The following is a 22,783-nucleotide window of genomic DNA, read 5'->3' as shown; positions in this document are numbered from 1 at the left end:
ATTTATTTTTAATACATATCTTTGATATTGTGTAGAACTAAATCAATACTTAGTAGAGGCAGATGTTTGGTTGGCATCACCTAAGGGAATGAATGGTTTGGAGCACAGCCAGCTCTTCTCAAAGTTGTATCCCCATATGAAACCACTAGATGGAGCCAGGGATACAGTGGGTGGTGACAGAAAGAGCAAGGAGGGGCCCTTTCACCTGGGCCTCAACCTGGATAGCTGCTATCTTGTGTGTTTGCCTTAAAGCCTGTGGACTGATGCAATTGTTAAGGTGATCAAGTATTGCTTGAAATGTATGTTACATAGGATTGTTATAATTCACAAGAGTAGAAAACAAAAGGAGGCCATAATCCTACCTCCCAGACAATTCCTATTGACACTTCTGAAAAAAACACATGGTATGGAATTTCAAGCAGTTCAGATAAATATCAAGTAGAATATACAAACCCTAATCAGAAAGTAAAAATAACCCTTCTGACTGCCCCAGTCAGTTTCATCAGATAAGTATTGTTATGAGTTTAAAATTTGTGCCTGCCCCCCAACTCCTGGCCCTGGGAATTGAACTCACAGCCTTCACACTGAACTATATCTCCAACCCTTTTTTATTTTTTACTTTTTACACAAAGTCTCACTGAATATTTAAATTGCCTAAGCTGGACTTCAACCTACTAGCTTCCTTTCCCAGCTTCCCAGAACACTGGAATTACAGGCATGCACCACCATGCCCAGCTCAAAATTTGTCTCCTGATGTGTCTCATAACTAATGGTGAACCAGACTAGTGGTTAAATGAGTCAACCTACGGAACAGTTTACAGAATTTAAATTTACCTTTGGTTTAATTTTTCCCAACTGTTGAAAGTTTAAATAGTGACCAAGATGCGCTCACTGTCTTTCTCTGTCTCTCTGTCTCTGTGTCTCTGTGTCTGTGTCTGTGTTTGTGTCTCTGTCTGTCTGTCTGTCTGTCTGTCTGTCTCTCTCTCTCCTCTCTCTTGAGCAGCTGCTTCTTCATACAAGAGAAGTGAGTAGCAAATAGGTACTCACTGGGCTAGGGAAGAGTATCTTTGTTTTAGGAAATCTAAAGCACATGTATTTCTTATTGTTTCATTTTTATTTGGTACAGAATACTCAGACCAGGAACAGAGCAACAATGCTGAAATTCATAATCAAAACACAACAGATAAGACTAAAAACCTAGCGTCAACTGCATATAGCAAAAGTCATAAAACAACAGGAATGTGTGTTTCATTGATAAATGAATATGGATCCAAAGGAAGAAGCTTGTTACAGTCTGGTAAAATGCAAAGCCCAAGCATCAGAGGCATGTCTTTATCTACCAGTCAGACTTCCAGAAATCCTTCTTCCTGGCACCTGCTCTCAGAGAAGCAAGTGGTAGAGCAGCTGGCAGTTTCACAAGCAGAAATCACTACCCCTCTGGAGATGCTTTCAGATGAAAGTGACATGACAAGGAGAGATGCTGGTGTAGATTTTGAAGGGAAAAAAGCATCAGTACCACAACTCATACCTGAGGACATACAGGAGTCTCTGGTTAGTGGTCCTCAGCTATACCATGAAGATGGAGCTACTGTGGCAAATAAGACAGAATCTGTAACTCCTTTGACAATAGTGGGAAGACCTTGTATAACCCCAAAAGATGGTGTACTTTCAGTGACCACAGAAGTTCAGGTGTTCAGGGATCCTTCTCCTAACCAGTCAGAAGAGGAAGAAGCTTCTCCAAGCCTTGGTTTGCAAAATGCCCAGTCTGAAACAGAGAATATCCCAACTGTGTGCAAAGAAGAACCTCTAGGAAATGTTCTCCAGGCCTGCATAGTGAGGGTTTCAGATATGACAAATATCATAACAGAGGAGGGAGGCATTTCTATGGAGAATCCTGAAACTGCAAACGTCTCCCCAGATTCAGATTCAAAGAGTATGTTAGAGAAAGAGAGTGATTCTGAGAAGCAGCCGGCCAAACCTAATGACAAACAAAAAGTCTTCCAAAGATCTGAGAATTTAGTTGTGAATCTGAGCAGTGTGGAACAGCAGCTGGCTCTTGGAGATTCTTCCCAGCCTGAAGCTGAAAAAGACTCTTCAGAATCAGAGAGCGCCTCTGACAGGGAGAGTGGTTCACAGGAAGTGGATCCTGCTCACTCCTCACAGTCCTCGGGGAAGGATGAAGGAATCCTCTCAGAATCAAGAAGTTTTGTTGTGGAGCAGTTGGCTCCCAGATGTCCTTCCGAAGCAGTACTGGAGTCCAAGGATAAAGAAATCTCTACAGAATCAAATAGTTCTGTTGAAAAGTACAATGCCGAGGACTGGCACAGCTCAGGGAATGCTCTAACTCTCAGCTGCCGTAACCAGGCCTTGGAAAAACCTGCAGACCAGCCAGAAGAGCTCTCAGATCCAGAGAATACTTTGAAAAAGCAAGAGCCTTCCAAATGCCTTACTCCGTCGGTCATGACGCCTGTTGTTCAGCAACATATCTCCTACAGTTCAATGAGTGTTTGTGCAGCACAGCGTGGCTCTGTGGATCCAGTGACTCCCAGCCGCCTTTTCCAGCCATGGGTAAATTCTAAATTTGTGCGTTTGTTTTCTGCAAATCAAGAGAGCACCATGGAGTGGGGCAGTTTTGTGGAACCACTGTCTCACAGAATGACTTCAAACTACCTGATGAATCCTAAAACTGAGCAAAAATCCTCTTCAGCTCCAATAATTACATCTATGAATGAAATTTCCTTGGAAGTGTTGCCTCCCAGATATTCTCAGTCCCTGACAAGAGCAGTAGATGAGCAAGAAGCCTCTGCATATCCTGAGAGTACTCCTAACGAGCGGCAGATTTGTGCGGCCCTAAGGAATCCTTCACTCCCTTTCCAGCAATGGTTGAACCCTCAAAGAGAACAAGTTTTCTCTTCCCTAGAGAGCCCAGCTATGGAAGAAGGGAGAGTTTTTGTGGATGCACTGCTTCCTGGACATTCTTCTCAGCCCTTGATGAATCCTATAGTCCAACAAAGCACGTCATTAGGTTCAGAGAGCGTTGCTGCTGAAGTCATTTCTGTGGAGCCACAATACAGCAGACATTTTTGCCCAAATCCTCAAATCCAACCAACCTACTCAAGAAGCACTGCTGTCGAACAGGACAGTTTTGTGGAACAGCTGCCACGTGAAAGCAATTTTCACCCTTCGACGAAACCCAAATTCCAGCCACAGACGAGCCTCAACTCAGCGAGCTCTTCTGCACAATGGTGCGGTGCTGTGGAGCCAGCACCTGCTAAGCACACCTGCAAGGTTTGGCTGTGCCCCGATTGTAAGCAACAAGCTCCTGTAAGTCTGAACAGCACTGAGGATGAGTGGGACATTTCTAAGAAGTCAGAGTCTCACAGACACGTTGTGCAGCCGTGGCTGAAACCTACACTTGAGCAAGCCTCCTCAGGCCCAGAGAATGCTGCTGTTGACTGGAGCGTTTCTATGGGTCCACAGCCTCCCAGACTGCCTTCTCAGTCCCTGAGAAGGTCAGCAGTCAAGCAACCAGTCTCTACAGGATCAGTGAGCACTTCTAGAGAGTGGGGCAGTAATCTGGAGCAAATGCCTCCTAGAAAGCCTTTCCAGCCATGGATGAGCTCTCCACCTGAGCAACAAGTCTCTGTAGGTCTGGGGAGCTCTACAACTGAGGGGAATGTTCCTATGGACTCAGAGCCTTCTACATACAATTCTCAGCCTGTGACAAGACCAAAAACCAAGCAAAGAATCTCAGATTCAATGAGTGCATCTGAAGAATGGACTACTCCTATGGGTGCATTCTCATCCAGACACTCGTTCCAGCCATGGATGACTCCTAAAGTGCAGCAACAAGTTTCTGCAGGCCCAGAAAGTGTTGCCCCCGAAAGAGACATTCATAAGGAGCTTCCCAGACGTCCTTTCCAGACTGCTAGCGGACAAAAATTACAGAAACTGTCCTCAAGGTTTGAGAGTGCTACTGTGGGGGGAGGCAATTCTGAGATATCACTGTCTCCCAAAAATTCCACCTATTTTTCAGTGAAGTCTAAAGTTCAGGAAATACCCTCAACCGTAGGGAATGCTCCTGCTGAAGAAAGCAATTCTAAGAAATTTCTCCTTCCCAACAGTTCTTCTCCCTCATTTGTGAAGTTCATGGCACAGCAAGTCTTTGCAGAAAACCCGGATACTTACAGGGAAATTTCTATGGATCCTTTGTCTCCAGATTTTCCTTCCAAATCTTGTCTGGGCCCTAAAATTAAGCACCAAGTTTTCTCAGATTGGGAGAATGCTGATACTGAGGAAAGCATTTCGCTGAAGCCTGCTTTAAAGTCCACAGGGAAGCCTGCAGACCCACAAGGAGATCAGTCATTTTCAGAGGGGGCTGCTAAGAAATGGAGTCATTCTAAATGGCAACTACCTCCCAGGAAAGCCTGCAAGAAGGTTAAGTACAAGCAAGAAGTCTCATTTCTTGACAACTCTCCTGAAGAGCGGAGGAGTTCTGAAAGGCAGCGGCCTTCCAGACACCTTCCCAAAACCTTGCATGGGTCTGAATTCCTGCCACCAGCAGGCGTGGTGAATGTCCATGCAGGGTGGAGCACTGCTAAGGAGCACCCAACTCATCATTCGCAAGCTTTTGGAAATGGTGAATATCAGCAACAGGTTTATTCAAGTTCCATAAATGCTGCTGCTGAGGGAAGCATTTTTGAGAACAATCCCGGAGCCTGGCCCCTAACAAAACGCCAGGTTACTCCAAAGAAAAACAGGAAACACAACAAAGGATTTGAAGACTTCAATAAGAGCATCCCAACCTCAGCAGTTAAGCTGGGGAAGATTACCACTGCTTCTACTTGGAATGTGCCCATTTCTGAAGATACTTACTATACGGAGGAAATATTTCAGAGTGGTGATAGAAACAATGATGGTCATTTATACTTACCTGCCCAAGAAGGTCATACTGAAAATCTTTCTGGAGTTGACCTGAAAAGAATGTCTTCTCTACGCAGGCGTAAGAATGAGAAACCAGGTAACTTCACCCAGGTTTTTTCAGTGCCCTTGGGACCAATGTCATACAGAGAACAGCAAATTAAAAGAGGTACTTCCCAGGGATTGCCAAACACCTCAGACAGCTTCACCATGCCATCTACTTTTGGGGAGAAGCATCAGAACAAGGCTAAATATGAAGGCATGCCCAAGAAGCAGCCAAACTACAGGACCCTAGGTAAGAGTTTTAACTTTGCAGGGTGAGTAGGTTCTAAGTAGATGAAAGAACTGGAGAGGAAAGCCTTGAATGGTTCTCAGAGCATATTCTAGCCTTGTCGACCATGTTGTTCCTTTGATTGGGCGGGCCTGGGGATTTGGAGGCAGAATAGTGCCCCATTCTCAATTCATAGATTTGGAGGTAATCTCAAATCTTCCTTTTGCCAAGGAAGTGCTGTGCTGGCCATCCCTCCACATTCTGTAATAAAAAGGTGCCCATCTTCCCATTTTCTCTGCCCCACCCTCTATACTTCATACTTTGTAGTGGAATAGTAAGCTTTCACAAACTGCTTTTATATGTATTATACCTCTCCTAACGAACAGGGATTTTTAGAGGACAATTCATTAAAAGTGCTATATTCAGACTTTTGACCTAAAATCTTAATGTATTGTAAATGCACCTCCAGTTTCTTTCCTCACATGAATGTCTTAAGAATTCAGAGCTAGGTGACCTTTTGAGCATGATTCTCTCCCAAAGCTTTGTACCTTCACTCTCACCCACGTAATTTGGTCCATACTTTAGCCACACCTGTGTAACCACACACTTGCGTGAGGAACTATGTAGTAACAGAGTCCGTAAGATTTGCCTTGGAGTTAAAGGCATGACTTTAATGACTTAAGTCTCTGACTGCTTAGGACCTGTCTCAATGCCCCAGAAACAGTTGTCATGCCCTGATTTAAAGTTGGAGAGGCAAAGAAAAGGAAGGGTCCAGTAAAGGGTCATTGTGCTCACTTTTAAGCCCAGGTTTTTTGTTTGATTGTTTTGGGAGTGGTGTTGTTGCCTTGGGACAGGGTCTTGCTGTGTAGTTCAGGGTCTTGAACTCACTATGTAGCCCAGGTTGACCTCAAACTCACAGTGAACCTTCTGCCTCAACCTCCCAAGTGCTGGGATGACAGGTGTATGCCACCATGCTGGCGAGGCGCAGCTTAAATACCCAAGGGGCTCCTGTCTTGCCAAGTGTAGAAAGGACCCAAGAGAAGGGGATCCTTTTTTACTTGATACCTGTTTATTTTAATCTGACAATTAACAAGGATTCTATTTGGGACATCATTGTGAGTAACTCCCCACCAGATAAACCCCTGCCTGCATTGCTTTCATTCTAACTTTTTATTCCTTTCTTAGGAAAATCTGGTCAGCAATCAGATTGTTACATCTCAGATCCAGCGTGGTTTACTATGGCAAGACAGAAACAAAGGGGCTCCGAGGTCAACATTCCTGCGAAAGAGACCAAAACCAGGAGCAGAGCTGGAGCCAAAACTGATACCAAGGAGCCTAGATATGGGACAAGACCTGAGGCCACCCAGAAAACACCCCAAAAGGTTCTGAAGCCACTGATTAAGCTTCCATTGTGAATTTTCCAGATGTACAGCAACCCCCATATCATTTGGGAGTATTAATCAAGTCAAGGAGACTTCAGGGGGCAAGATTTGGTTTTGTACTTATATAAAATGCTCTATGCATTTAAAGAGTTTATTAAAAGTAATTATTATGGGGATAGAGTCTATTAATCAAATCCTGTCCTAAATATTCTAGAGTAGGATTCCATGAACTTGGTTGATAAATAAAGTTTTAAAAGAAAAAAGCAATTAAAAAATAACAAAAGTAACCACTGGGCTAAGAGTTGAGTGTCCAACAGATGCTCTATATATATTATATAAATGTATTATATAAGTAGCATCCCTATACTATAAATATAGTAGTACCCCTTAACCACAGGCGATGCATGACAAGACCCTTGGGGAATGCCTGAAACTACAGATAGCACTGAGCCTTATAATTTAATTCCTCTTCCATCTTAACTAAGCACTTATGTGACTATAACTTTAAGTTTGAAGTAAAAAAGCAAAATTAGTATAAATTTCTTTTTCCTCCATCACAATTTCACAGATAGAAGATTCATCTTTTCTTAGCAAACTCAGTATATGATTTTCTTCTTGCTGTACCTTTCTTTCTTCTTGCCTGTTCACTTAAAGGAAGCACTTTATGGCTTCTCTTTGCCATATCTGAATTGCCAACATCATTGTCTTAACTCTGTGGCCATTATTAAGTAAAATAACGGTTACTTGAACATGAACATTGTGATTTCACTACAGTCAATCTGACACGTAACTGACAGACTACTCACTGACTACCAAGTAGGCAGTACATGGCAGTATGTGCTTGGGCAAGGAGTGATGCTTGTCCCACTAGGAGTAGTATGGCCTGAGATTTTATTATACCACTGAAAATAGGATGCAATTTAAAACTTAACCTTTTCTTTTATTTCTGAAATTTTCTACTTAGTATTTTTGGACCATGCTTAACTGTATGTAAGTACAACTATGGAAAGTGAAACTACACAGATAAAGAATTATTGCATTACTTTTTCACTGAACATTTTATTTCTGATTAGCTTCCCATATCAGTACACAACAGTTTGTGTTTGATGTTTGGATTTCTGTACATAGATTTGGTTTGGTGTGGCACCTACTTGTATGTTAAAAATGTGATGAAGCAGGCTAAAGGCTTCAGGGTTGATGGGATGATGCCTTGTTCCCTTCTTATGAAAACTGATGCAAGAGCTGACTAAATTTACATATTAGAAATACAGGGGCTGGGGATTTAGCTTGGGGCTGGGGATTTAGCTTAGCGGCATAAGCACCTGCCTTGCAAGCAGGCAGTTGTGAGTTCGATCCCCAGTACCGATAAAAAAAAAAAGGAAAAAGACAAAAAAAAAAAAAAGAAATACATGGAAGATCCTCAACTTTTAAGTGGTTACTAAATTTGTTGATGGATCATGTGAAAATCTATTTAAACTTTTGCTTTTAAGATCTTTTCCTAGTGATCCAGGAGGTAGGAGACCCACAAGTTCAAGTAACCCTGGACAATTTAGCAACTTAGCAAGATGCTGTGTCAAAAGTAAAAAAGTTAGGGTTGGGGATGTAGCTCATTGCAAAGATCCTGGGTTTAATCCCCAATATAAAAAATGTTTTTCACAATTAGCATTTATGTGGGAAAAGGACCATACAGCTGTAAAGTCCATCTTGATTAAAGTTTTTTTTTTCAAGGATAAACACATTTTTTTCAGTGCATATAAAGTTATTAATCCAGACCACTTTTGGAGGGGTTCATTTGCATATCCTAAACTGTAAAATTTTGAAAAGACCTACCGTTAGATAACTTTCCAGTGAAAGAAATGCTTCTAGTTGTACGTCAGTAAGTTTTTGCAAACTAGAAATCCTATGAACTCATTTCAGTGAATTGAGCAGATCTGTTGGTAGTCATCAGTTCTGTTAGGTTGCTGGCAAAGTGCTACGGAAACAATTGTTCTTACATAATTCTCATATTATTCTGTTTCTACTACTTGGTGAATTAGACAGCTTTTGGTTCCAGGTCTGAAAGGTGATAAACTTAAGCCAATTTAGGTTTTGTGAACATAAAGTCAAAACCAAGGGTCTTAGTGCTATTTCTTTTCTTCTGTACTCATATTCTTGTCCATATCCATATCCGTATCTACACCATCTATCTCTTTTCTCTTGATTAGTCTTGAACTAATAGTACCTGGGACAGGGCTTGTACCATATGATGTTCTGAGTAAGTAACTTGCTGGTTTTTATGTTCAGACTTCCAAGCCTTCTGTTTTCATTTTTGTATTAAAGGGAACTGACTCTGCAAATGAAAATCAACCAAAAAAGATTCTCACATCCAGTATCCACGGACAGGGGAAGGAACAGACAAAGTCCTCTATGCCTACCAAATCAGGTAAAAGATCATACCCTGACTACCCCAAAAGATAGCTCAGAGGAATGTTGTGAAACATTTGCAATTTCAACCTCAATTAATACAGTTCCTTCATTATTATCTCATGACTTTCATGAGACGATAACAGATGCTAGCTTGCTTTAGGAAAATCCAATTATCGTAGCTAATGTATGCCCTCATATAAGTTTCAGAGGGTCTCCCATATTTCATCTCACCAAAGAAGCTGTTGAAGCATAAAACTGTGATCACTCACTAACCCATTCTTGTGATTGGTTCAATATGCAAGAGGAGTGTCCCATGTCACTTTGCAGCTCATAGTAAAGTAGAATTTTTTCACCTGCTTTGCTTCCAATGAAACTGTTGAAAATAATCCACAGGTTCTTCCTCAGTACTTCAGGCCAGGCTTAAACTTACTGAGTAACCCAGGCTGGCCTTGAACTAATGACAATCATTGTGCCTCAACCTCCCAAGTTCTGAGATTAAAGGCATGCATGTATCGTCACACCTGGCTCAGTTCTCTGCATTCTGAACAGGAATGTGAGACATGGGGAAAAGAAAAAAAAACACTGTGATGGGATATAAAAGAATGTGATATGATCAATAAGAGTTGTGCTCCAGAGGGATTTTTTTCAGCAGGAGGAGAGAATTGATTTATATAAACTTGTCCTTCCTCTTAATCCCTTTCGTGAAGAAATCAGACTAGGAATTCAGGAATCCATTGGCCACGAAATAGCAATAATTGACCTGCTAAATGCCTCATGGGTTTTGTATTCCTGTCAAGTGGTTCTCAACTCTGAGCATTAGAATCACCTAGTAAAGCATTTTTTTAAAAAAAAACTTAATGGTCACCCTGGTCCCATCCCTTGTGATTCTAATTCAGTTGGTTCAGGAAATGGCATGAACATTGGGACTGAGAACTATTGGCTGTCGAGTCTAAACTACTGAGTCAGTTGGCCACAGAGCAAGATGAAGGAGGGAGGGAGGGAAGGAAAGGAACTGAGAAATCAGGGAAGTAGTCTTCAGAGGCAGACTGGTTGCTACATAGTTTAGCATGGACTTTCGTTAGGTAGATCTATTGAGTCATCAGGCATTTCATTTCATACAGTGCCACAGACTGGCAAAACAAATGATAATATTACCTAATGGAAATTTTAAAAACTAAACAGACACAATGTTTCCCTTCCAGTCTCAGTGCAAAACTTCAGGACAATCTAATAATAATGACCAAAGCCTAGCAGTTACAGCTTTAAGAATTACCTCTCTGCCTTTTCCATGTCCTGGCCCCTGGGGGTTGACAGCCATGCTGATATTGCCCCTTTGACATGCCACTCATGGCATTGCCTCTGAACTGTCTTTTAGAAGCCCGGCATCCATGGGAGCAGGAATTGGAGAGTAGTAAGAGAAGGGGTTCAGAGGAAACCTGAAAGGGTAAAACATTTTATTTCACCCTATAAACATAGCCCAATATTTCTGGGACATCTTACTATTTGTGTGTTATTTGCTGTAGTTCCAGTTGTATTTGCAGATCAGAAGATGCGTAACACATCTGCCACGGGAAAAGAAATGAAAAGATCTTTAAGCCTTCCGTCTGGGCTCCAACGCTCTGATGAGCTGGTTAAGTCAGATGAAGCCGCTGAGCCTGTCTGGTTCTCCATTGCCAAGAAGAAAGCCAAAGCATGGAGCCGCATCGCAGGGGTCATGCACTAAATAGCTCCTAGGTGCAGTAGCACCAACATTTTAAATGATAATTGCTGATAGCTATAGTAATTCTACGCAATGATTACATTAAGCAGAAGAGTTTTATAGATGAGAACTAAAACTTTTAATTATTTGAGTGAAATAAATACTATTAATGCTTAACTTTCAATATAGTCACTGCCAGCATCCAGAGAGCTACCATTTTCTTTAGAAAAACTGTAGAAATATTTGCACTACTGTAGAACTTTGAAATATTTTAACTTTAGACAATGTGCCTCCTACCAGGCAGAACATTTTTTGAAGATTATTGTACTCACCTGGATGATTAGTCTATCAGTGCCCTTTGTCCCAACGCCACTGGGACCCTCTCCAGTTTCTCAGAAAGGTAAACATGCCTCCAAACATACATATCCTGCTGTGGCACTCCATCCACCAGGAAGAGGGAAACCCAAAGGTCAGAGAGGGGGAGGAAACGTCAGGATGAGAAGGCTGGCTTTATAAGGGGGGGGTGATAACTGAGCACAGTTTGATTCTTCCTGCCCCATCCTGCCACAGTCTTTTTCTTGGTGGCACAGCTCCACTAAAAACTCCCAGAGCGAGAACGAAAGACGAGGGTCTCTTTTACCTCCAGAATCTGTTCCTCAACTGGTTTGAATTCCAAGGTGCACACCCTGTAGTGGCACATCCAGCCTCTCTGGAAGTTAGATAAACCTTCCTTTCATGTGCTTCCCTTTATTGCACCCCAAGTCCACCAAGCACTAAGGGAGCGCTCCCTTTAGACACATGGGCAGCAAACCTAGCTCACGTCCCTAGCACAGAAGTGATTTCTTAGGATAGGTATCACCCTGTTGGCCTGTCACTTTGGGGCTACTTTGTTTAAACAAAAGTTCGGGCTTGCCTTTGTAATTGTGCCTGTGCATTTTGAGTAGGATACTATCCAGTGCAAAAAAAGTATAGGGAGACAGTGAGATCTCAGAATTAACTTTGGTTTCTGCTGCTGATGGTATAATATGACACTGTACAACCAAATGTGAGATTTTGCATTTTCTCTATGAAACATCTATTTTCCTGATATTGTATCTTTATGTTTTTGAATAACTGGATTTTATTCCCTTTATATTTCTATAGTGAATAGTTCATTTATATAGATTTTCTTTACTCATATATCATGATACTTTCTTAGGAGTGGACTTTTTTTAACATTATTATTACTGAGAATTCTTTTAATGATTAATGATTTCTTTTCCATTGTTAAGGTTATTGTTTTAAATGATGAGTTTTTTAGATATCTAAGGGCACATTCTGGTAAATTTTTAGCTTCTTTTAATTTTCTCATTTTTTTGATATAGACAATTAGTATACGCAAAGCAAATAAATTCAGTAAAGTCTGTCTGTAGTCTGTCATGGTCTGTCTGTGGCATGAGGGGAGACATTTAACAGGACAGTAACGACTCGGGGGACCTGAGGGTTGCTGGAGGAGCAGAAGTCCTTCGGAGGCTGTGCTGCACAGGGGGGGTCTGCATGCACGTGTGCCTGGCAGGGCGGATGGCTTCTAGGTGCACACAGCTATGGGGAGAAGTGCTGCTGCTGCTGCTGAGGTTTTTCGTCTGAACACCTGGGGAACAAAGTGAGCTGTGAGGGGGTGCAGATGGGTGAGAAGACTGGACTTGATGGTGGCGGCTGTAACCCAGCCTGGCTCCAGAACTAAATCTAAATCTGACTGGATTCCTGGAACGGGCCATTTTCAAAAGCAGGGGACCGCTGTGCCCAGTGTGGCATGTAGTGAGGGAGGGAAAAGGCTCCAGACCAGATACTTAGCCTGGCCAGCCAGAGTTTTACCCAGGTACAGCGCAGGAGTTCAGTTGGGGATTCATATGTAAACCAACTAACACAACATGCTTTATCTAATGATTTATCTCTTTCCATGACAGATGTGCTTTTATGATGGCTTTAAAGGCCAAGCTAGATTTTAAGAATTTTTAGACTCCTTAAAGTCTTAATCACAATGATATGGTTCTCCTCTAAACCTCCTGATTCCTCTCCTCTGGTTCTGGCCTGGCTTCTGGACAGGCCATGCCATAGTCTGGCCATAAAGCAACCTCTTAGGTGTAGGATACAAATCCTACTAGGATAGTCAGCTTTCCCAAGGAAAGTTCTGAGAGGAGTATGCAGGTCCTGGCATCAAGCTTGGAACTCTTCATGGGTCCCTGGAACTCTTCAGGAGGGTGGTCTAGCAGGGCAGTAACCCTTGTTTCCATAGGTTCTTAGCCCTATAAAGAGGAGCATGGATGGAAGAGAGCCAAAGTGGAACCTCTAAAGCTTGAAGCTTAGAAAATACAACTTTCTTGCTTAGTTCTGAGAACAATACTATATGAACTACTTATACAACATAAACATGAACAATTTTGGAAACCCTCAAATCACACTATATGGGAATTGTATGTTCGCCAGCCCTTTCAGTTTATGTAATGGTGACAATTGGCCCCGTTTGTCTTACTATGTAAGTCTAGCCATAAGGAGTACTGTAGTGATGTTACTTTTTTTTTTCTTTTTGAGACAGGGTCTCACATGCAGTTCAGGCTGACCTCGAGCTCACTTTGTAGCCCAGGCTGGTCTCGAACTTGTGGTGATCTTCCTGCCTCAGCCTCCTGAGTACTGGGATTACAGGCGTGCACCACCATGCCCAGTTAGGATGGTACATTTTAAAATATCAACAGTAGTCACTATAAAAGGAGTTGTGAAAGTGCTTTGTTTACTTTAATGGACCCCAAGTGAGCACCTAGTAAGGAGAAAACTCAGTGCCTCGGCCTTTGGGAAAGGAAAATAAGAAAAACCCTTTTAGCTCCCAACCATTCAGAAGTTCATAATCTAGAAGTGGCAGAGTAAAGGGAGTAGATGTACATATAAATAATGTACAAGTGTTTGCATGTTCATGCCAACACTATTCACTATAGCTAAAAGATGGAAATAACTGAAATATCCATCGACAGAAGGATGGATAAACAAACTGCCTTATGTAAATATAGTAGAATATTATTGTCTTAAAAAGGAATGAAGTACTGATACAATGTGAATGGATCATGAAATCATTATGCTAAATGGGTAAATCCGATTTCTATTTATATGAAATACCCTGAACAGGTAAATCAATAAAGACAGAAAGCATATTGGTGGTTGCCAGGGGCTTGGGGGAGGCAGAAAGGGAGAATGGCTTCTTAATGAGTATATGGTTTGGATTGGAAGACACATAAAATTGCAAATGCACTAATCATCAATGAAATGTTTACAATGATTGATCTTGTTAAGTGAATTTCAACCTCAAAAATCATGCTAGTATAAACTGGAATATAAAACATGCTCCCACAGTATATGAGCGAAAGTATTAGTGTTACAGTGAGCAACCTACAAAATCTTTATAACCAGGTAGTCTAGCCTCAAATACTGGTGCCCTTCCCTCCTCTGATCCTCTACTCAGATCAACTATCACTACCTTTCCTCCCCTTAAATAGTTTAAAGGTTAAACCTATTTTCTCCTTTTTCTGTATCATTTTTTAAGAAATACTTCAAACCTATAGAAATGTGTGGATAATACTATCATATGCATCCATGTGTGCACTGTCTTCTTTCCCCATCCTGAAGTGTTTATCTTTCCAGCCACACCCACACATGCTACCTTCATGTGCATCTCTCACATTCATGCTTGTTACTCCAGATACGTGTGCACAGTCACTACATGGTGTTCACTTTGCATTGTTTTTACACTTCATTTACATGCATATATGGTCTTTTTATATCCCTTGGGATCTAGCCTTCTCCTTTATGCATTTTCTGTTATCACCCAATCTTTGGCCCATGTCACTTCTTGTTCAGTTTATCTACAATTCCAATCCAGTGAACTAAGGCTAGTCCTACTTCAGGTGAGTGTCAGCTACTTCCCTATTGTTCTAAACCAGTAGTTCTAAAACTTTAGTGGGTCTCACAATCCCTCGGAGGGCTGGTTAAAAAATCATAGGTACATCACTGGGCCTACTTCACAGCACTAATTCAGAAGTAACTGATGTTGTCTGAGAATTTTTGCATTTCTACCAAGTACTCAAGTGATGCTTATGCTGCTAGTCCAGAGACTATACTTGGAGTGCTACCACCCCAAATCAAAGTCTGGGCACGGGATCACCAACACCTTGTGGCCTCCAGGCAACCTGGCCATCTCATAAGGTTTCCTTCAAAATTCTGTTGTACAGCAATATTGTCCAACAGACATGTAACTTGACCTAAATGTGTAACTTACATGTTTTGGCAGTCACATTAAAAAAAACTGAAAAAGTTGAAAGTAATTTTAATACTGCACTTTGCTTAACCTAATACAATATTGATATGCAATTAGTTACTAAGATAGCTTACACTATTTTTTGCACAGCACATTTCAAGTCAGATTAGTCACATTTTACATGTCAATAGCCACAGATGTCTAAATGACTGATACAATTTAGTTTTAAAGAAGTTTTGATATTCATTTCTTTCCTTGGAAAAAGTTTGAAACTTCACATTTTAATTAACTGTGCTGCAATAAATGAATTTAAGTTTATCAAGTGTTGGAAAGTTACTCATTTCAAATGACAGAAGTAAAACAGATTTTAGTGTTGTTTTGAAAACAATCTGCCTATAATTCCACTTAGTTGCCTAAAACAAACTTATTTTTAACATGAACAAATGCTTTCACTATATATGTAACACACAAAGGAAAAAGGTATAATAATATATTTGAGGTGACAAACTTTAGAATGAAGTTAACGTAAATAAGATTCTCTTATTACAAACACTGAAAAACCAAAAAAGAATGACGTGTTGAATTCTTTCTTTTCTTTTTTCTCCATCCTTTTCTTTCTAGTCTTCTGAGCTACAGATAAAAATGAGAGAAAATTATTAATTGTGAAATATTAACTATTTTCTACATCTAAGGATATAACCTCTACGCATTTGTGCTGCATCTCAGGTCAAAACAACCCATTTTCCTCTTATACCTCAAACCCTTGGTTGTTAGGGTGCTCATGCAACCAAACACTTCACAAATCATGTGATCTCACCAACCTTATCTCCCTTTTGTCTAGTGCCAGAAATGCTTGGGGTACTCTGTCAGTTGTCTGGAAAGGCCATTCTGGTATTTAAATGCATCTCTCTGGCTTTAAAAGTCTGTGCTGGTTACAAAAAAAATACTACTCCCTTTCCTTCTCAAATGCTTGATTTCCATTTGTCCTATATGAAAAAGACCCTTTTATGAAATGAACAGCTATGAAAAAGGAAAAAAACCCTGATTATTTAAATATACTCAGAAATGCTGAATATGGTGGTGCATGCCTCTCATCTCAGCACTTGGGAGGCTGAGGCAGGAGGATTGCTATGAGTTCAAGGCCACCCAGGGCTACATGAGTTCAAAGCCAGGCTGAACTACATAATGAAACCTCATCTCAAAAAACCCAAATAAATAAAATAAATAAATAAACTCAAAGACAAGATATACTTAATATCATTGAATGAAAAGAATCACAATATTCTTCTCACATAAAAATGTACAAGTGTACAAATATTTAGGTATTAACTATTGAATGTGGTCCTATTTGAAGTTGCTAACTTTTTGCTAATTAGTAGTTGTCACATCCTAAAAGACACTGGTTCTTGGTTAGTAAAGGAGCCTGCATTTCTGTGATCAACTAATGAAATAAAAGCCCAGCCCAGGGTTTCAGGTCCTAGGTCTGATGTATGTACCCCTTGTTAGGAGTCTTACAGTTAGAGGACAAATGACCTCAGATGAGTATTCATGAAACACTATTTCAGAATGCACTGTATTTTATATTACTAGGTATACTAATTTACCAGTAATGTTCTAAGTAGGTAAAACTGTGTTTTTAATTAATTTTAAATAAGCATTCTTAGTTTCCTACAATTTAAAAAACAAGCTGTTGCAGGTAAATACCAGGAATTTTGAATGATACTGCAATGTACAGACAGATACCTGGGTTTTTCAAGGCTGCCGCCTGCCAGGTCTGTGTCCTTTTCCCATTCTTGTTGATTTTCGTTGTCTTTCTTACTTTCTTCCTCTGCTTCTTTCTGTTCCTCACCTCCAAGACCTTGTGCATCACTCGGGTTTTCACACAGAGTTTGAGTTGCTGCTTTAGTGAAAGGGAACAGACTTTTGGAGCAGACACCCACAGACAACATAGCCCCATTTGCGGCCAATGGCAGCACCGTGCTTTACCCTGGGGGGGGAGCAGGAAGGGCACCGCAGCGCCTGGCCTGCAGGTGGCGGTAGGCCGACCCTCTGCGTCCCGACCACGGCCGCGCGGAGCAGGGCCCGCTGCCTCCCCTCAGCGAAGGCGCCGCAGCCCGCCTCCCCGGCCCTGCCGCTGGCGGGCATCCCCGTCCCGTCGCACCTTCTGCCTGTTCGTCGTCCATGTCGTCCTCATCCTTCTGCTCTCCGCTCTGCGCTGTCTCCTTTATGGCCTCCTGGGCCTCGGCCAGCTTACCGGCAGCGCCGCCGCCGCAGGCTGCCTGCTCCTCGACGGCCGCCGCCAAGATGGCCGCGGCGGCCCGGCCCTCGCCCTCGCCCTGCAGCGGCACCCCGGCACTGGAACACAAGGGCGCTTGGGGCACCGGCAGCGGGCCAGAGCTGCGGCCATGGCGGGGGCGCTGGCGGGAGGCCGTGGCGGCGTGCGGGGGCCGACGGCGCAGCACCTGCACATTCTCGTAGGGGCGGATCAGGAGGTGGTCGTTGTGGTGCACGCGGCGCAGCAGCGAGCTGACCAGCTCCACGAACGTGACTCGAAAGTTGATCAAAGGGAACTGCCGGGGGTTGACCAGCCGGTTCGGCCCCCGGTCTGCGCCCCTCTCCAGCTCCTCCGCTGGCCCAATGGAGGAGGAGGAAGATGAGGAGGACAAAGCGGCCCCGGCCCCGTGTTCGGGCTGCGCTACCTCAGGCCCCATGCCCTCCTCTGCCGCCCCGGCTCCTAGGACCTGGATTTCAGAGGACACCTGGGCTTCGCAACTCGCCTGGGCCGCGCTGGCATCAGGCCCCAACCCTTCAACAACTCCAGTTGCCTCAGACCGCTCGGCCATGGGGCTCACCGGGCTTTCTGGCTCTTTTGGGGTTGGGTCTTCACCCCCCGTGGCAGACATGACACTAACTGGTGCCTCAAAGAGCCTTCACCAACGGCAGCAAAGATGGCGCCCACAAGGTGTAGACCGTTGGCGGTTGGCCTGTTGAGGAGAGGCCAGACAGTGGTCGGGAGGGGAGGAGAGGAGAGGCCCGCCGCGAGGTTGGGGTGTTGGGGGAAACCCACTGTTAACCAAACAAGAGTCTACCTTGGTTCTTGGAGACACCCCGAAATGAGAAGGGCAGGAGACCAACGGACACGTCCGACCCGTGCCTCTAACGACTCCGACTGAGAGACAAAATGGCCACACGCCACGAGGCAGAGGTTGGGGGTCATGACGTTCATGACAAGGTCTACGCTCATTTGCTGAAAAGTTAAGATTGGCACACCCTTCACCCAATGAATGATCAAGGCTCTTAAATTCTAAGACTAACGGGAATAACCCATTTTCGGGGGTTTTGTGGTTTTTTTTTTTAATATTTTAATAACCAGTACTACTCTTTAGGTCTAACTAGTCTCCCCCTTTTGCTTTTACAATTATTGGCAAAAGTAAAGTGGTACAAAGTGAAGCCACCTTGAGTTGGGTAAAGGTCTGTAAAGGGCAGACAATAAACAATAGGTTCAGAGGCAAAACACGTTATAAGTACTTCTATAAAAGGAAAAAAATTTCCTCAAATATTTTATTGTTGAAATGAAAACTACAATTTGTTTTTTATTTAAGGAGAAAAAGAAAAAAAAGCAGAGAAAGGGTACAAGTTATACAGATTTACAGAAAAAAATAAACAGTAGGAAATCACTAGTTAATGGATTACAGTTTTTAATCTTAGAAATAATTGTTCAAGTTACAAAGTTAAAGCTTATAAAGTGGACATTCCAACAGTGAGACTGCGAACAGTTCTGTTCAATGATCCAATAAAACTCAGTAATATCATTATCTATCTTATACACTTAAATATACATGCAGTTATATCGTTTAGAGCACTATCTTTTCCTCTCTTTTGTACAATGACAATTACCCATTTTGGGTTTTGTTGCTCCCACAGTTCTTTTTTGGAAGAGAGTAGAACCAAAAGTGACATAACAGAACAGTCAGTCAAATCAAAGGGGTGGATGTAATAGATAATGTAAAAGCATAATACTAGGTGATCAACAATGGTTACCATAATGCCTCCTGCTATCTCTAATAGAATTGCCTATATCATTAGTTATAATAAAATTTGAACAAAACAGTAAAGAATAAAACCAACAAAACCAAAATATTGGAGACATTATAGGTCTTCAAAAGTAGATAATAGTCAACCAGAATGGGCATCATAATGAATCCCACTATCTTCACAGCTGTTGCCGAAACTTGCGAACCTGGTACTATCAAGCAAAACAGAATAGAGGAACATCAGTCAAAACAAGATGGTGAGAGCAATAAAGGGCTTTAAATCAAGATAATGGAAAGTCAGAATGGGTTACCATAATATATCCTGCTATCTTTTAATTTATTTTTCCCTTAATTAAAAGGATAAAAAAGTAAATAATAAAATGGAGATTGAGATAAAAGAGGGCATAACAGCAAAACAGCGCAGATCAAAACATAACCATTTAAGCAAAATAGTGTTTCACCACAAGATTATCCCGACATAAAAGTTACCATATTGTCTCTTTCCTTGAAATCTTTGAGTATAACTTTGTATACTGTAGCATCAAATATATCAAAACAATGTAAAACCATTTAAGAGAATGACAGTATTACAGGGTATTTAGAATCAACTAACAGAAAATGAACAATGGTTTCTGTATAATCTCCTTGTCTATAAAAGATTTTGCTTATATAATCATATATAATAAAATCCAATAAGATACCACCTGTTCAGACCAATGGAGACTGAAGAACAAAAGCTTGATGAGACTTCAAAACAAGATGATACTAAATCAGTATTACCTCTTAAGACATCATTTTCTCCAATATAGCTGTTCCTATCATCCAATCTTCTCTGCCTCATTTCTGTTGAGCTCTTTTTCTGTCATTAGTTGTCAGTTTGTCTTCTTCATTTTGTTTTCTGCTCCATTCATTGTGGCCTCTCTGTTGCTACTTCTGGATTTTTCGTATTTTTCTTTTTTAGAATATCTTGCAGTATTCTCTGTAGAGTTGAATTGGTGATTGCATATTCCCCTAGTTCCTCTTTATCCTGGAAGCACCTTGTTTTTCCATCAAATTCCAGGGATAGTTGTGCAGGATATATCAATCTTGGCTGGAGATTATTATCTTTCAAAGCTTGAATTATTTCCCCCCACGCTCTTCGTGATTTGATTGTTTGCTGTAATTCTGATGGGTGTTCCCTTGTAAGTGATCTGTTTCTTGTCTCTGACGGCTTTTAGTATTCTGTTCTTGTATTGGATTTCTGGAATTTTAATTATTATATGCCTGGGTGTTGCTCTGTTTGGGTTGTAGGTGGCTGGGGTCCTGCATGCTTCATACAACTGAGTATCTTTACCTTTTGCTAAATTAGGAAAATTCTCCTGGATTATTTCTGTGAGTAGCTTTTGTAGTTCATTTGTTTGTGTCCCTACTTCTTCTTTTATGTTCTTAATTCTTAAGTTATAGACCCTCTTATCATCTTCTAGTCTTTTTATTATTGCTGTTTGTTTCTTTGTTATTTTTAAGAAGTTTTTCATTTCATGCTCCCATATTACAACTCTGCCCTCCAGTTCAGATAATCTGTCCTTAGTTTCTTTCAAGCTGTTATGCCAGTTTTCAATAGAGTTTTTAGTTTCCTGGTAGTCTCTTTGAACCTGCTTCACATATTCTATGCTTTCTCTATTTTCTCCATTAAACAATTCTCCCCTCTTTTTCTGTTCTTCCATTCCACCATCTGTTTTTTCTTGGGTGGTGCTTAGCATTTCTCTAACTATTCTGCTTATTTCTAGCTTCAGGTCATTAATAACTTCATTCCTGAACTTGTCTATGAGGCTCTCGAGATAGCGCTTTATGTCTATTGGTGCTGTGTCTGCTGTTGTCTCTTTCTCAGGATTAGGGGCCGAGGAGCCTTTCTTGTTGCTGCCTCTTCCCATATTCTTTGTTACTTATATATGCAAGTGTATATAGGAGGCCCAGTTTCCTTCCCTGTCAGCCACAGTCTGATTGAATTGCACTGGCTAGGTGTTCCCACCCACCGCAGGGCACCAGGAAGTTGTAGACCGGGCAGCCTATGCGGGGCCCGCCACTCCAGGTCAATCTACCTTTAGGAGCTGGGACTTGGGCTGTGCTAGCCTACTGGATCTCAGCCAGCAGCGTCACGTGGGCTAGGCACTGCTCACCAATCCTGCTTGAGAGGGGGATACGTGACTGAAGTCACTGCAGCGCCCTTTCCCACAAGTCTTCCCGGTCCCAGAATGTCCTCTGTTGGAGTCTCCTGGACCGTGGCAGAGTCCCAGTTTTCCCTCACTCACTGGAGGTGGATGCACGGCTCCCCGCCTGTCCCACTCTCAACTCCGTTCACCGATTCCCCTTCTCAGAGCTTCCATGCGTCTCTCTCCCTGCCGAGCTGATCCAGACGCAGCCGCAGCAGCGGGAAACCAAAATCGCGGCTTCCAATGGCGCGGGCTCCAGCTTCCAGGCTTTATCTGTTCCTGTTATAGCACCAGGATTGCATTCCCAGTTGGTTTCTCTCAGCCCAGTTCGTTCCTGGGTCACCGCGGCATATCTCCTCCTGCTTATGATACCTTACTCAGCACCATTCCTGAATTCTAAACTGGGTGTTTCAGAGAGCCTCTGTAGCTGCTGCTATCTGTCCGCCATGTTCTCCCGGAAGTCCGAAAACTACAATTTTGACTGCATACCTTTAAAAATAATACAAGTCCACTAATGAGATTAATGGAATTGTTTTGGGAGGATAACATTTTGCTTACAGTGGATCCTTGACATATGATTTCAATTTGTTCAGAGGGCTGGTTATAACATGAGTTGGTTGTAAGTCAAGCCTATTTTTCCCATAAGAAATAATGGAAATACCCATAATGCACCCCGAAAAGCATGCCTTAACTATGCTTTTCCTAGCAACATGTACCATTACATACAGAATTTACCAGAAACATCATTAATTTTCCTAGTGTATTCACCAAAAAGTTATAAAATGTGCCTAGTTTACTGTAAACTACAATTTCATACTGTACTTACCATTCAAGTTGACAAATTTGACTTCCAGGAAGGGAGTATGAAATGAAAGATGGTTATTGTTTGGAAAGAGAGTCCCCTTCCATAAGAACATCAGGAATCTGACTGTCTGGTATCTTTTCTCTCCTTGAGAGACCCTGTAGCCCACTAGGACCTGCTTCTGATTCACCAATTCTGAATCTTTCAGACATAAAATATTGTCTAAGATTCTTTAACACTGTTCTGTAGTGTGATATGACATTGCAATTAACCAAGTGAATGCAATGATTGGCGTTTTCTCTGTCAAATGTTTATCACTCTGTCCATTTTCTCAGGATTTCCTTTACTTTAGAAGAACTTTACTGTGCTGATTGTTTATACTCCCCCTTCTCTTCAGCTGCTATTCTCTGTTGCTCAGCCATAAGTTGCTTGAATTCCTCTGTAGATAACTCCTCTGAGTGTTCATCCAACAGTTCCTTAACATCACCACTATCTACCTACATCTACCTACAAGCCTATGGACTCTGCTATAGTGAAGTATCATCAACCACAGGGTCAAGCTGTCTCCTCTACACAGCCTTCAAAATCTCTCTCCTGTATAATTTTAGGCCACACTTTATCCTAGGCAGATTTCAGTGTCCTTAGAGAAACTTTAACCCATGATTTTTCAGTGAATCCCACACAGGGAAGGATATTTTAATGTTATTTCCAAAAATCTTTAATGATAAGATCTGTATCTGAGACCAACTGGAATCTCAGGAGTTCAGGAACAGTTCCCTGATGTATAGCTTCTTTTGG

The 22,783-nt window shown here is 41.9% G+C and overlaps 2 protein-coding genes across 3 annotated transcripts in view; one reads left to right on the top strand and one right to left on the bottom strand.

The window, feature by feature from the left end:
- Positions 1-11,876, top strand: part of Kiaa1210 (KIAA1210 ortholog) — a 54,507-nt gene extending 42,631 nt beyond the window's left edge. Inside the window, exons 9-12 of the mRNA XM_063246323.1 lie at positions 1,127-5,215; positions 6,377-6,573; positions 8,893-8,995; positions 10,503-11,876. Of these exons, the coding sequence (XP_063102393.1) occupies positions 1,127-5,215; positions 6,377-6,573; positions 8,893-8,995; positions 10,503-10,702 (4,589 nt within the window). The 3' untranslated portion in view covers positions 10,703-11,876. The remainder of the gene's footprint in view (positions 1-1,126; positions 5,216-6,376; positions 6,574-8,892; positions 8,996-10,502) is intronic.
- Positions 11,877-15,046: 3,170 nt separating this feature from the next.
- Positions 15,047-18,134, bottom strand: Ct47c1 (cancer/testis antigen family 47 member C1). Of its 2 annotated transcripts, none has more exons than XM_063245629.1 (4): positions 18,050-18,134; positions 17,122-17,944; positions 16,704-16,860; positions 15,047-15,590 (listed from the first exon to the last, which is right to left on the bottom strand). In XM_063245629.1, the coding sequence occupies exons 2-4, from the start codon at positions 17,861-17,863 to the stop codon at positions 15,578-15,580; spliced, it is 912 nt and encodes a 303-aa protein (XP_063101699.1). In that variant the 5' UTR covers positions 17,864-17,944; positions 18,050-18,134; the 3' UTR covers positions 15,047-15,577. The 2 variants fall into 2 exon arrangements, with proteins under 2 accessions (XP_063101699.1, XP_063101700.1); XM_063245630.1 differs by having other exon boundaries at positions 16,704-16,857.
- Between the last annotated feature and the right edge of the window lie 4,649 nt (positions 18,135-22,783).

This window comes from Cavia porcellus, unplaced genomic scaffold (assembly GCF_034190915.1).
Source record: "Cavia porcellus strain 051 isolate PalLab524CR breed Dunkin Hartley unplaced genomic scaffold, mCavPor4.1 scaffold_3, whole genome shotgun sequence".
Lineage (NCBI taxonomy): Eukaryota > Metazoa > Chordata > Mammalia > Rodentia > Caviidae > Cavia > Cavia porcellus.
The sequence above is the reverse complement of the archived record's forward strand: the minus strand, read 5'-3'. Positions and strand labels throughout refer to the sequence as shown.